The sequence below is a fragment of the Micromys minutus genome (genome assembly GCF_963924665.1).
Source record: "Micromys minutus genome assembly, chromosome: 25".
Classification (NCBI taxonomy): Eukaryota; Metazoa; Chordata; class Mammalia; order Rodentia; family Muridae; genus Micromys; species Micromys minutus.
In genome coordinates this window covers 3285347-3299731 of record NC_137960.1, presented here as the reverse complement: position 1 = coordinate 3299731, position 14385 = coordinate 3285347, and the positions used below count along the sequence as shown (strand labels likewise).

The 14385-nt window shown below is 54.1% G+C and overlaps 2 protein-coding genes across 5 annotated transcripts in view; both read right to left on the bottom strand.

Annotated features, from left to right (window-relative positions):
* Positions 1-532: 532 nt before the first annotated feature.
* Positions 533-2971, bottom strand: ZBTB9 (zinc finger and BTB domain containing 9). Its single transcript, XM_080937997.1, has 2 exons — positions 2868-2971; positions 533-2622 (listed from the first exon to the last, which is right to left on the bottom strand). The coding sequence occupies exon 2, from the start codon at positions 2581-2583 to the stop codon at positions 1189-1191; it is 1395 nt and encodes a 464-aa protein (XP_080794123.1). The 5' UTR covers positions 2584-2622; positions 2868-2971; the 3' UTR covers positions 533-1188.
* A 2097-nt stretch (positions 2972-5068) lies between these two features.
* Positions 5069-14385, bottom strand: part of SYNGAP1 (synaptic Ras GTPase activating protein 1) — a gene marked incomplete at both ends in the record, with an annotated part of 28282 nt that continues 18965 nt past the window's right edge. Inside the window, 5 exons of one of the 4 annotated variants that reach the window (XM_080937984.1) lie at positions 5069-5750; positions 9183-9273; positions 11007-11218; positions 12554-12727; positions 13089-14160. In XM_080937984.1, the coding sequence (XP_080794110.1) occupies positions 5604-5750; positions 9183-9273; positions 11007-11218; positions 12554-12727; positions 13089-14160 (1696 nt within the window). The remainder of the gene's footprint in view (positions 5751-9182; positions 9274-11006; positions 11219-12553; positions 12728-13088; positions 14161-14385) is intronic. The other 3 variants (XM_080937985.1, XM_080937986.1, XM_080937987.1) reach the window with 3 other exon arrangements.

The following is a 14385-nucleotide window of genomic DNA, read 5'->3' as shown; positions in this document are numbered from 1 at the left end:
AGTCTACGGTCAGGTTAGGTTTCAGGGCAGTTTATTAGTGACTTTGCATCCCCTTCACCTGCATCCCATCTACCCCTCTACCCTACAAAGGTGGTGTTCCTACCAAACGTGGAAGAGATGGGAGAGTGAGCAGTATGGCCCCACTGTAGCTCCTCTGCAGACTTCACCACGTGTGGTTTCAACCCTGAGTTCCTCTAAGCGGGGCGATTTGTTCAGAGAGCAAATGCCACCCCGAAAGCGTTATATGTCAGCTGCCATCTCCTGAGTTCATGAGTCACATCTGTCATTGTGATCATAAGCAAGTCATCAGTGGTAGTGAAAGATGGATAAGGTGAAGGCTGCTGAGGGAATACCCTCTACTGTGGGCTTAGAGAATAACATATGTAGCGCTCAGTCTGCTAAAGTGCTCAAGTACTATTTCCCCCTAAAAAAAAAAAAAAAGGGTCTCACCATGTGTAGACCAGGCTGGCCTTGAACTTGAAGAGATCCACCTGCCTCTGCCTCCTGTGTGCTGTGATTAAATATGTGCAGCACAACTGTCGCATGTTCAAGTACATTTTTTTAAACATATGAATGCTGTCTGCATGTATGAATCCCATTACAGATGGTTGTGAAAGATCCTGTGGTTGCTGGGATTTGAACTCAGGATCTCTGGAAGAGCAGCTGGTGCTCTTAACTGCTGAGCCATCTCTCCAGCCCCAATCAAGTACATTTTTAAAAGGATATTGGGGAAAGGTGTCTCCTGGTGAGAAAGCAAAGTACAACCTAGAAAGCTCTGGAAAGAAATGACAGGGTACAGGAACAGAATACTGCTGACAGTGAGGGAGAGGCCGCTCACAGCTGAGCCTGGTAATTACTTCAGCTCCAAATCTAACGCATCCCTAGTTGGAGACCAGCTCCCTCACCTCCTCGTGAAGAAGAGGTAAGAGTTACTGGGTCATTTTGCTCCAACTCTTCTCTCACTAACATAATCTGAGGTCAGCAGTTCCTCCACGGGCTATCAGCATGAAAAGGAGGACTTCCAAATATACCAGGGTGAGGCTCATACCCAAGAGTAAGGAGTAAGGGGTTCATAACATATATAATCTCTTGGAATGATTACACAACCCAGGACTGAGGTGTGAAAGGTAAGAGTCCATCAGCAGCAGTGGCTACCTTGCCCTAGAAATCACTACAGAGCATCAGTAGTCATTTGTAAGTCCAGTGGTAAGTGGGCCAGCCCTGGCCCTTGCATAAGTCCCGGTGTCGAAGGTAAAAGGCCTGGACACGGAACCGACGGCCACAATGGGGACACGCATGCAGAGCTCTAGCATGGGTCTTCATGTGCTCTGTCAGATGATGCTTCAACTTGAAACGTTTATTACAGATGCCACATCCAAAAGGGCGAAGGCTGAAGGTCAACATGATGTGGCGGTCTCGTTTTGGCTTTACTGCAAACCGTTTGCCACACAAGCAAGCAAAGCACTTTCCGTCTGCAGGGGGTGTCCCTCCTAGCTTCACAGGCCCATGCATAGCCTGTCCTGTTCCTCCAGGTCCTCCACCCCCTGACAGGATTTCATTCCCATGAAGATCCACTGGTTTCCAGGATGGATCTCCTGCCCCAGACGTTTCTCCTCCTGAGGACAGCAAGTATCTTAGTTCCCCATTTTCCTCAGAGTTCTCTCCAGATAGTACTTTGGCCTTTTCTTTTGCTCCTCCAGACTGAGCCCTGCCTCCTGAAATCTCCTCCTTACACTCGACGTTTTCCTGATTAACATAAAAGATTTGGGAAGCTTGTACAGGAGGGGCAGGAGGATCAAGTGTTGAGTTCTCATCCTCTGAAGGCTCGCTGGCAAGAGCAGATGTAGGCAATGGGTGGGATCCACAAGCTTCGGAACCCTCTCCTGACACTCTCTCAGGCTGAGGAGTCTGAAAGAGTGGGGCTGCTGACCCCTGCTCCTCTTCCTCCTCGACTTTCACCTGAATCTGTAACATTCCTTCTAGTGCACTCCCCTCCCCTCCAACGGGGCTCTCAGGAGAAGCAGAGTTCTCTGTAGAAGCAGAGGGCCGTACTGAGTTCTGGAAAGGGGAAGAGCGGATGCACCAGCCTCCTGAAGATGTTGTGGAAAGAAGTGTGAGGTTGGAGGCTCCTCCAGCAGCTGAAACTCCACCAGACGTTTCTAGTTCTCGAAGAATCTCTGAGCACCGATCCACTACCTGCCACATCTGAAGGCCACTGGCTACAAGAAGATGGGCGGGGAGAGCATCCAGCGGCAGGTGGAGGCTTCCTGAATAAATGAGCTGAAGTAGTCCCTCGAACGCATCTGCCTCGATGACATTCGGTAAAGTGAGTCGGGGCGCATCCCCCAAAAGCAGCTTGTCATGGAAGTAAGGAGAGGCAGCAGCCAACACTGCTTTGTGAGCCCTAAGTTCCCTGCCCTGAACCAGGAGGGATACGTCACAGAACTTTCCCTCCAGCCTGTGGCGGTTCAGGGATTCCAGCAGCGAAGAGCTATGATGAGGGAACTCAATATGGATTGTCTGTGGGGCTGGGTTGCACCTCGGAGAAGAGGGTGCGGGAGGCAAAGGAGTCGAACCATCCATGGCTACCCCAGGAAGAGAAATAAATCCCAGGGGTGAAGGCTGCAGAGGAAAGAGACTGGGGTCACACAAGTTCGGGGTATGAGACCTGTCTCAAGCCACTCCCTACCGACACTTGAAAACTCCTCAGTAACAAGTTTCTGTATATTAGTTCCGCCCACCTAAAAACCCAACAAAACACTAACCAGGGTTTTCACTTCCAGGCCCAGCGGAAGCCGAAGAGGGCAGGGATGGCGCCCCACCTCGCTGGCTCGGGTCGCCCTCCGCCGCCGCTCGCCCCTCCTTACCGTGCACGCACAGGCCGGCTCCGCGAGCTCCGGCCCCGCGACTTCCCACCGACACGCCCCCACCGCACGCGCGACCGCGTCGGAGCTCCGCAGCTTCCACTGAGCCTGGCCGGCCGGAAGTTGCCGCAATTCCGCCGGACGCTGCTGAGGCCTGGCGCGGAGGGCGGGGCAAGGTCTGCAACCAATGGAAGAGCGGCAGCCTACAAGCCCTCTCCTCATTGGCTGTGCGGACAGAGGGGCGGGACTGAGGGCGGGCGGACTGTCCGAGTGTCGCCGAATGTGATCTGGTGGGGCGACCGCAGTGGAGGACGGTTCCCCTGTTTCTGGAGACGCGGTGAGGGGAGGGACGGGCTCCGCAGCGCGGTGTTCATCTCCACTCCCGCCGCGCGAGGTAGGTGCTGCTGTCCTCCGCGTGCATGCGGGGCAGCCAGGTCTGGAGCGCACGCTTGCTGAAGACCCGGGTTCTTTCCTCCATTTCGCAGACGAGCGTTCTCAGGGTGAAACCCTAGGTTGAGAGGGTTTTGCACCGACCCTGCACTTGGAGTCTTTCGGGCGCTAAAGCCTGTCAGCCTCAGCGCCTTCGGGTCAAGTGCTACTGCTGGTAGAGAGCGGGAGTCCGGGTCTCACCAGGAAGACCCGGTGGTATTGTATATATTGTTCTCCTGATTGGGTGGAGCAGTGTATAGTGGAAGCAGACTTGATTTTATTTTTTCTCCCTAAAAGTAGTCCCTGTCAGCCTTAAGTGGTTCTGCAGACCCCAGGCTAAAAAGTCAGCCCAACGCCGGGCGAGTTTTTTAGTTGCAGCATTTCAGAGGCAGGCAGATCTCTTTTGAGTTCAAGGGTTAGACCCTGGTCTACTGAGTGTTTCAGGATAGCCAGAGCCACACAGAGAGATCCTGTCTTGAAAAACCAAAGATAAATAAAAGTCAGCCCAGCGATAAAAGAACAATCTCCGTTTATTAAACATGATTTTTCGGTTTCACCACACACTCCAGAAAAAAAGAAAAAAAAAAAAAAGAAAGAAAGAAATGGGCCTGGGAGAAAAGGGGGGGGCAGTGGTGGGGGACCAAGAGTCTGGGAGCAGGGGCAGGGAAAACAAGTAAACAAACAGAAAAAAAAAAAAAAAAACAAAACAACCGAGTAAGAAGATCTTCTCCCTACTCTTAAGGTGGTGGGTGGGGAGGGAAGTGAGGGGTGAGGCTAGGGAGCCAGGAAGCTCTGTACAGAGGGGTCGCCTCCCAGCCCCCCACCCCAATTATGTACAGTACAAACCCCAGATAATTACAACAGCCAAAGAGGAGGGAGGAGGTCCAAGGGTAAGGCCTGATGGGGGGGGGGGGAAGCAGAGGAAACGGTATGGGATAAAATTTCACATATTTACAACTTTTATATAAGTATAAATTTGGCCCCGGCTGGGTGGGTGTATGTAGAAGGGTAAGTCTGAAGGAGAGCTGTCCATACAAAAGAAAGGTCGAGTCTGGAGTCTGGGAAGAATTCTCAATACCAAACGCAAGAAGGAGTGAAGAGACAAGGCTGGGTAGGGGACAGCAGTCAGATAAGAGGGGGTACCCAGGAGGGGTTTCTCCCCTTCCATGGCCTACCCACCCCAAACCCCATCCATCCTACCTCCCCTATTCCGCCAGAGAGCTATGTACAGAAAAACACCGAAAAAGCGTGGAGCTGGCGGGAGGGAGGGAGACTGGGTGAGGGGGAGGGTGAGAGGGAAGCCCAGCCCTGTCCTACCTCCCCCAGGGGACAGAGTCATGTAAGGGGGCCCCCAAACACCCATCCTCCAACACAGGTCCCCCCATCCTGGGGGAGAGAGACATGGCTTTTCCTAGAGTAAATTCCCCCCTCCCCATGGGAGTAGAGACAAGAGAGGGAAGGGGTAGAGGACTGGCCGTGTGTTAGGGTAGGGCAGATCAGCTAGTCTGTCCTCTACAACCCAACACACATGGCCTCCTAAACCCTAACCCCCTCATCCGAACCTCAATTCCACCCCACCCAACACACTGGGGGAGGGGAGGGCATGTGCCCCCTCACCCCGCTCTGGGACCAGCCAAGAGCAGATCAGGTGTGGGAAGAAGGGGAGGCAACTCCCATTCCCCCCTTGCCGCCCCCTCCCTGCCCCGGTGGCCCCCTCCACCCCATCTGGGTTCTGGGTGGGGAGAGTTAATGTAAGAGTGGAGAGAGGAGAAGGAGTTGTGCGTGCTGAGCCCCCCCAGACGCTCCTGAGAAATCAAGGGGTAATAGGGCCCCTCACCCGGGGTCCCCTCCCCATAACAAGGGGGGCAGGGGAGGCCAAAATGGGGTGGTAAAGGGGAGTTATAGATTGTCAGCTCTGGTTACTGCTAAAAAAATCACCCTGAAGTTGAAAGTTTGGAGGTGCCACACCCCCAGTGTGGGGGTGAGGGTCTGTCCCCCAGTGCTCAGGGGAACTATGAGGCAGAGGATGGGGATAGCACCCCAGAGTGAAGGGGTCTGTGTGGGTAGGTGGTGTCCTGGGGTGAAAGAGGGCAGCTGAGGGTCCCACTCTCCCTCCTAGAATGGAGCAGTGGAGTCGGCAGATGGGTGCCCCAAGGAGGCATTAAGGGAGACAATCCCGCTGTCCCTTGGTGACGTCCAGTCCTGGTGGTTGGTGATGTTCCAGGGTGGGGTGCACAGGGAAGGAGGTCTGTGATGCTGGGTGGGCCGGGGTAGGGTGCACAGGGAAGGAGGTCTGTGATGCTGGGTGGGCTAGTGGTCTGCGGTGTTCCGGAACTCGCCGTTCTCTGTGATCTGCAGCCGGGGTGGGGGGGGTGGGGCTGGGGGGGCCAGGCCGTTCCAAGGTGGGGCCAGCGTCACACGCGGGTTTGTTGGACCCAAGGGGGGAAGCTGCCTCTCCTGCAAGACACCAAAGAGGAGAGCGCGGACTTATTGAGACGCTTCGCGGGGGCCAGGATGCTAGCCCCAAGCTGTGCTTACCCTACCCAGTTCACTCCACAGCCATGTCCACCCCTCTCCTGTCTGTTTCTCACCTCCAGGAAACATTACCCCAACTCCTACCAGGAGTCTTCGAAGCACACACCAGAAAACCAGCTCAAACACAGCTTCCCTCCAATAGAACACCTACTTCAGGAACTATGTATTTCCCCGCTCCCTCCCAGCCCCACTTCCATGGAGCCCCCTCCCAGCAACCTCCACCCCAGGCAGGAACTTTTCAGAACGCACTGAGGAATCAGGGGGCAGTATAGTAAAACCTCATTAATGCAAACCCCTACAGATCTAGAAGTTTGTTAGTAACTTCAACAAAACCAGGAATTGAGTTTTCCTTTATCTGTGAAAAAAAGAGTGTGCTAAACAAATTGGTGGAAACATGTCTGTGGGAGGGGGCCTTAGCCCACAGCAGCAAACAGACTTCATTCATTATGCTGTGCTCCCTGAGGGTCTGTGGAAGCCTTGTTCACAGAGCTCTACTCACTGTGTTGAAGACAGGCCTTTACTGGATAGACATTGTCATTCAGGTTTGTCAGCTATCAGAGCGGGCCTTTCAAACATAACATCCCAGACTAGGTCTGACTGTACAGGAGACGGTAGGGAAGTGATGAAGAGGGACACTTGGGAGGAGTGACCAGAGAAAGTGGTTCTCACCTTCCTAATGCCATGGCCCTTTACCACCGCTCCTCATGTGGTCACCCCAAGTATCAAGCTATTTTGTTGCTACTTCATAACAGTAATTTTGCTGCTGTTATGAATCATAATGTACATATTAGACTCGGGGCCCCTGTGAAAGGCTTGTTCGACCCCACAGGGCTTGTGACCCACAGGTTGAGAACCACTGGTTTTAGAGGCATTTTCTGTGCCTAGACTGCATTCCCAGACTGACTAATCCCCATCTTCCTGCCCCATCCTTCTTTTGTCTCAGCTCTTCTCCCCAAGTTTCCAGCTTGAGTAGCAGATTCTAGGCTACTCCTGGACCTATTTTTAGAAACTTCTACTGCTCTTTAACACACTTCCCAGCTCCTACCCACAGCACAGCCTTCTGTGCCTCTGCAGGAGAGGGCGTGTGTCCCCACAATGCAGGACACAAACTCGGCTTTTCGAATCCAGCTTAAAATGAATTCTATTAGCTTTAAGTAGTAGCTGGGCTGCAGTGGGGTCAAAGCCTACAAAATAGTTTGGAACAAACATCCAAATCACTGTCTAAGCCACAGACACGTAGGTTGGGCAGCATGTAGTTATCTGTATCTCACCCTGTCTCCAAAGGACACAAAAGTCAAGATCAGCTTCCCACCCCCATGTCAGGATCAAAGACTCACCTGTTGTTACAAGGCCACCCAAAATATACCCTTAGACAAGCTGCCCTCTTGGGTCTCTGGGTATCTCACAGGCCGTCAGTGGGAGCAGGGGAAGGAGCCCTCAGATCGCCTCCATTCTGCCTGTCTGCTCATGACGACACATGGGCATGCCCCTACGCCCTCAGGAACCCAAATTTAGAAACTGGATAGATTAGGGTGCCACTGCTCATTTTACAAAAGAACTCACTGCAGGAGTCCCCGCATGGTGAGGCTCCTTGTGTCTCTCAGCATTTGTCTGCAGATCACTGACAACTCCGGGCAGGCGGAAAGTAACAATTACACAGGGAGGAGCCACTGTCCGCCACACATCCTTCCCACAGAAGGGTCTCGGGACAGGTGACCCTGAAGCTTCCCATTCTCTGGCTTTTGGATAGGATTATGTGTCCTGAAAGGCTATTTAACATGCTGTTCCTGGAGTCCCTGCCTGGCATTAAATATGGTGCTGAGCCCTGAATACATTCTAGGGAGCTGTTCCTCCTCACTTCTGACTGACAGGCCATGTGAGACTGTCCAGGACTCTTGCCCTCATGTGCCACCTGCTCTGCTCACTGCAGGACACCTCAGCAGCATTCCTCCGGGCTCCTCACATTCGCCCTGAACTAACTGCCCACTCCCAACTTCCACCCAGGAGAACTAAGGAAGCCTCACATTCCTTCTGCCTCACAAGTGCAAAGGAGAAACAAGGAGGCAACAGAAGGAGGGGGTGAGGGATTAGGAAAGGAAGCAGGACCCCCAACCTACCTGCTGCAGTCAGCACAGCCCTCCAGCCTGGCCTCAGCCCAGTATCCCACCACCCTGTTTCACCCACTCCAACCTCCCAGCTCCCAAGGACGCTCTGGTGAAATGGGGGGTGACAGACAGACACTGGATAGGTAGAGGAAAGGAGGGTGGTGCCAGGAGGTGGCTGGTGGGGAACCTGTAACTGTGTTTGGTCTTTCGAAGGGTCCAGTTTGGTACCGCTAAGCACTGAAGGATAGGTGTGGGGGTGTCATCAGGTGAGCTCTGGTTGTACCTTGGGAAGGGGTCTGTGCAGGAGGTGTCAGGAGAGAGGGGGCTGTGGAGGGTCTCTGGGTGTGGTGCGAAGCAGTGAGAGGGGAGAGGCTCCAGAGAGTTGGAGGGGGTGGGCTTCACCACCAACCTGCAGTGGTCCGGAGTCACCTCCCCCAGTGTCCTCCGCCCGTGGTCAAAGCGGAACCAGGAGAATTACCTGATGAGGAGCTGCAGGGGGAGAGAGTGGGGTCATGGGGTCAGGAAGCTTTGGGGTGGTGGCAGGGATGCCTGGTGGTCAGAGCAGAGGGAGGAGGAGTATGGGCAGGAAAGAGCAGGATCTGAGGGAAGCAGGGGCCAGGGTGCAGAAAGGCCTGGAAGCTGGCTGAGGAGCAGAGAGAGTGGCGACAGGGTGTTAGACGGTAGCTTTGGGAAACACCACAGGCCAAAGGAAGGTTGAACTTCAACTATGAAAAGGGGTTTCTGGGAGAGGCCTTTAGGATCTGAAGAGCAGGGACAAGATTTGTAGGATCTACCAAGGAGTCAGAATGAGAAGTCAAGAGAAGCTCGAGTCTCTAGGGTAATGGGGCTGGAGAAATCACAGCTCAGGTTATGCTATGTTCTGTTCCATCCAGAACCTACAGCCTCCCTGACGAAGAGGAGCTGAGGGAGCAGACAGGTTTGGGCCAGGAGGATGCAGAAGTTCAAGGGCATCGGAGGCAGGGAGCTGAGAGGCTGAGGCTCTGGGGAAGGCCCTGAGATGCAGGCAAGAGTGGGAAGATGGGACAGGAAGGCACAGGAGTAAGGCTGGCAGTGCCAGGAGTGATGAAGGCACAGACAACGGGATGCAGATGAGTAGACAAACTGAGGACAACAGGAGACGGACAGACAGTGATGGGGCCAGGGCGGTTCGGCTGGTGCGGTGAGTCCACAGACAGTGGGATGGATGGGGATGGGACACAGAGAAGATAAATGACATTGTAATTTCCACCTGAGCGTCGAGCAGCCTCTTCTTGGGTTCAGGCAGCGGCTCAGCCATGGCGGGGTGGTCCCGACGCAGCTCCTCCTCCACCAGCATCAGCCTGAAGGGACGGGCTTCAGTGGGGTTAGTGGCGGGCACGGACTCAGAGCCCACCTGTGGTACTCTTGACCCTGGGGAACCCCTGCAACTCTGGAAAAGCTTTGGACATTTCCCCCTCCTTGCAGAATTCCTCTTCCCCCATTACCTAAAAAATGCTGTCACCAGAGTCTTGCTTTCTACTTTCACCCAGGGATTTTCATGCCTACTTTCTGGGGAGTTTTTAACACTTGTATATATGTATGTATGTTGTTTTTGGGGGACAGTTCTACTGTGTAGCTCTGGCTGGCCTGGAACTCACTGTGTAGACAAGGCTGACCTTAGACTCTGGAGATCTGCCTGCTTTTGCTTCTCTCACGATAGAATTAAAGGCATGTGTCACCACACCCAGCATTTTTCTTTCTTTTTTTTTCACAACAGGGTTTCTCTGTGTAGCTTTGGCTGTCCTGGAGCTCACTCTATTAGACCAAGCTGGACTCAAACTTATAGATCTGCCTGACTCTGCCTCCCAAGTGTTGGGGTTAAAGGTGTGTGTCACCACTGCCGCCAGGCCTATTATTTTTAATTGTGTGTGTCTGTCGGCTCTGTGCACACGAGTGTAGGAGCTGGCAGAGGCCTGAGGTACCAGAGTTACAGGCAGGTGTAAGTTCCCGCAGTGGGCACTGGGGATTTAACTCAGATTCTCTGCAGGAACTGTGTATCCTCTCAGCACTTAAGGCATCTCTCGAACCCATGGAAGTAGACTCGATTTCTCCCATTGGTTGTTTTCAGATAGAGCCTCACATTGTAGCCAGGAAGCCTAGAATGCACAGTGTAGCTGAGGTTATCCTCCTGCCTCGGCCTCCTAAATGTTGGAATTACAAACATGGGTATGCCTGTGAGATTTCTGTGTCATCTGTTTGTTTCTTGAGACAAGGTTTCTCTATGCAGTCCAGCTAGAACTCTCTATGTAAACCAGGCTGGCCTTACACTCACAGAGATCTATCTACCTGCCTTTGCCACCAGAAAGCCTGAATTACAAATGTGCACAAGTATACTGGTGGTGGGGGTTCGTACCTTTAATTCCAGCTTTTGGGAGGCAGAGGCAGGTGAATCTCTGAGTTGGAGGCCAGCCTGGTCTTCAGAGCAAGTTCTACAACAGCCAGGGCTACACAGAGAAACCCTGTCTAGAAATAAACAAAGAAGTGTACACAACTGCACACAGCTAGGTTTCTGTATCTCCAAGACTCCTGTCCGCCAGGTTCCCCCAGTGCAGCTCCTTCCCAGAGGACGGAGTGGATGGAGCTTCTATGCCCTGTGCCTGAGTCACTCTTAGGTCTACTCTTAGGTGGAAAAAACATTTTCCTCTCATTAAATCTCACATTACAATAGGTCAGGGTGCAGCTGGCTCTGTCTGTGGTGGCCCCTGAGGAGGCAGGTCCTTCAGAGCACTGGCAAGCCAAAAGCCCATCTAGAGCCCATCTCAAGCCTGGACAAGGTGCTCTGGCCAGGGACACAGGAGTGGTTTAGAGTTCCTGCGGCTAGAAACCTGAGCCTGTAGCTTAGCTCAGTGGTGAACCTCACAGGCTGGGTTAGGGAGAACTGGTAGGGAGCCCAGGCCTAAGTCCAAATGCTGATGGTTAGACTACGGGCCTCGGGAGGTAGTGTGTGAGCAGTGTAGGGCATGGTAAGGGACGACCACTCACTGCCTTGAGCAGTTTCTCCTCTCTCCCTCTCCCTCCCCGGGCCGCCCCTCACCTGCCAATGATGCTCTTGATCTGGGAGTCCTTTTCCACCTGCTGCTGCCTCAAACGCTTCTCGCTCTGCTCCAGGCGGGCTTGGTACTGCATCAGGATCTTGCTGGTCTGCTCTTCCTGGGACAGCAGCCTCCGCTCATACTCCTCCAGCTTCCGGTTGGACATGTGTAGCCTCTCCTTCAGTGAATGTATCTCCTCCTCGTACTCCTTCACCTGCCCGCCGGGCACATGACCCCGTACTGTGAGAGGCGCCCAGCCTCAGCCTTACCAGTCTGCTCCCATCCCTGTTGCTTCCGCCATGGACAAGGAGTACCCTGTCCTTTCTCTGCATATTGAACACACTTGATCTGCCTTGAAGAAAGCTCTGAGGTAATACTGAGGCTTCTTCAAGGTGGAGCAAAGTCAAAGTCAGTCCCAAACCCTAGAAATGTGCCATGCCCTCACACATGCATGGGGAACACGGGGTCCACTGGGCACCCTGTCAAAACTCCTGGACACTCCTTGAGAATCTTATCTACAAATTAAAGGCCTAAGGACAAGAATTCCAAACCTAGCACATGGGGGACAGGAGAAAAGTTACTGGGTGAGGTGGGACAGGTGCTGTCTCTGTACTTCCACCCTAGTCCTGTGCTGCAAACAAGAGGCTGAGAATACAGCTACTAATAGGAGTCTGGCTCAGACTAGCTCCATGTGGCTGAATCCAGACGTCACAGGTAGTGCTTTTATGCTCTGCTGTTTTTCCGTGCTAGGGGTCAAACCCAGAACCCCACTGCTAAGCTCTACCCCAGCTTACACACAGCTACCTAACCGCGAGGTAACTAAAACCGCAGCTCCTGAGTTGCACAGTACACACGTATCCCATAGGGAGCTCCCAGCTGCTCTGCACTTGTGAAAGCTCTGTGCAGTGCTGGACTGGGCTTTCCTCAACAAGGACTCATCTGCATCCGGGCAGGAACGGCAGCAGCGTAAGAAGCGTAAGAAGCGTAAGAAGCGTCACCATCCTCTGAAGGCCTGCTCCTAAGCAGTGCCATTTTACAGGCAGGGGGAGTCATGGCTTGGGCTAGCTGCCTTGGGTGAGTGCTGGACGCTGACACCAAGGGCCTCCTGCATCCTGCATCCTCAAACACATTCTACCACAAACTGTTCCAACAGCTTCCTTCCCACTTCTTATTTTGAAACAGGGTCTCATTAAGTTGTCCAAGCTGGTCTTGAGCTGACATTTCCTGCCTTAGCCTCCTGAGTAAACAACAGTTCACAGGCCTGTGCTACCTTGACCACCTTCAGTGGTTTCCTTACATACACCCTAATCCTGGAGCCATTCTCTTCCTCAGAGCTTAAACAGAACGGCTCCCTCCGGTCTACACTATAGGCAGGTAGTATGGATTGACCCACAAAGACAGCTGGGCTAACAGAGTCTTTCTACTCCTAATAGGAAAGAGGTCTGTCTGTTTTCTTTTTACCCTCCTTATCTGCATGGATGGACTGACAGCCTTCCTTCCCCTGGCATGAAAAGAAAAGAACGGGGGTCAGAGGGCAAGGCCACTGTACCCTGTCCAGCCGGCTCTCGTCCATGGATTTTGAGTACTCCTTGAGCTTGTACTCTTCCCGCTCGATGTGCGCACTCTCAATGTCAGCCGACAGGTGAGGCATATTGGAGACCCAGGCCACGGTCCGCTCTGAGGCCGGCATTGTGGGGTTCAGCGTGGATGGAGTCTGGGAATGCTGAGACCAGCAAGGAGGGAAAGGGAGGGCATGCTCAGAGGAAGAGAACAGAGAAATGACCCCAGACCTGTTCCCCTGACTTAGCCCTTCTCCCTCAGAACTAGTAGAGTAGCCCTGCCCGCCTGGAGAAGTGCTGAGGTTGGGCCCTCAGCTGTTCATCCACACATCCTTGGCGCCTCAACAGTTCAGAGGACATTGCCGAGGACCCTCTTCTTAATGTTCGTTGAGTTTGTTTAAAAAAATCACTACCTAGTCCTAGCTGCCCTCAGACTGGCAATGCAGGCCAACTGCCACCCCTTTGTTTAATGTCACACCAGACTACACTGCTTCACCCACCCCACCTCACCCTACCCTCACCTACCTGCTTGGTGATGGAGGGCTTGAGCCCCCCACCCCCTCCGCCACCGCTGCCCCCGCTGCCCCCAATGCTGCCCTCTTTGCTGAGGCTCTGTTGCCGTGGACGGGCAGGACCATAACTTGGCTCCGGGGACTGCAATAGGTTCCCGCTGGACGGCCGGGGTTTCTGGGCAGCACTCACTGTCAACTGTTGAGACTTGCCCCTCTGCAAGGGAGGTGGTTGGCCCCCACCACCCCCACCACTGCCCCCACCACTGCCCCCTCCTGGCCCTGAGGGAGCTGGCCTCTGGGGACCGATGGTAATCTGGGGAGGGGATAGCATGTGCTGTAGGTTGTCCTGAAGTGAGAGCTGCCGACGGGTAAAATCAGTACCAGAGGGTCCAAACTCATCACTGTAGCTGTGGCTGTGAAGGATGGAGGCGGCAGGGGGCTTAGGGACCCCTGAAGAGAGGTCCTCACTCTTGCTATAGCCATGGAATGGGGCAAAAGTGTCCCCTGGGGGTTCTCCCCCTCGGTGGTGGTGATGGTGGTGGTGGTGGTGATGGGAGGAGGGTGGACCGTGACCACTGCTCCCTCCATGGCCTGCTGGGGGCCCTGGCCCATCAGCAGCCATATGGAAGAGAGGGTTCTGGAAGGAAAGAGGGATGCGCAGTTGCTGGGCAGGGACACCATCCGTAGTGACACCCATCTGGCTGAGGCGCATGCCAGCTGCTGTGATAGAAGAGCCACTCCCCTGGGAGAGGCGCCCGGCAGGTGCAGGCCGCAACCCCAAGGCTGCTGTCAGTGAGGCCTGGCTTGAGTGTAACAAGTCTCCAACAGCGGCCAGGTTGGAAACACTGCTACTGTTAAGGCGGCCCCCAGGCCCGTCGCCCTGAAGGTCCAGCATGGACACGCTCTTGTTGACACTCAGCATCTTCTGCTCTGGCTCTGTGATGTCCGAGCTGCTTGTGCAATACGCTGGGGACGACCGAGCCAGTGGTGGCCGGCTCACATAGAACAGGTCTTTACCCCCACCGGGAGGTGGTGGTGGTGGTTTTTCCTTGGTTGGGGAGGGGAGGCGAGCCATGTCCATAGAGCTGTTGGAAGGAAAGGGGACACAGGCGAGTAAGGCCAGGACTATTGGCACCTGAGCCTGTGGGCTGGTGCTGGCCTTAGGTAAAAAGTGGGACCCACAGGGGAGGGCCGAGAGCTTGTGGTGGCAGCCCTAAAGAGGCAGGCAGGGAGGATGGGAGAAGGGAAGGGACAAGGCCTGGGAAAGGAGGAGATGAGGAGCAGAGGTGGGTGAAGGCCAGTGCAGCAGG

Excerpts from the sequence above, each read along its gene's own strand:
- ZBTB9 (XM_080937997.1), bottom strand. The coding sequence starts at position 2,583 with ATGGATGGTTCGACTCCTTTGCCTCCCGCACCCTCTTCTCCGAGGTGC.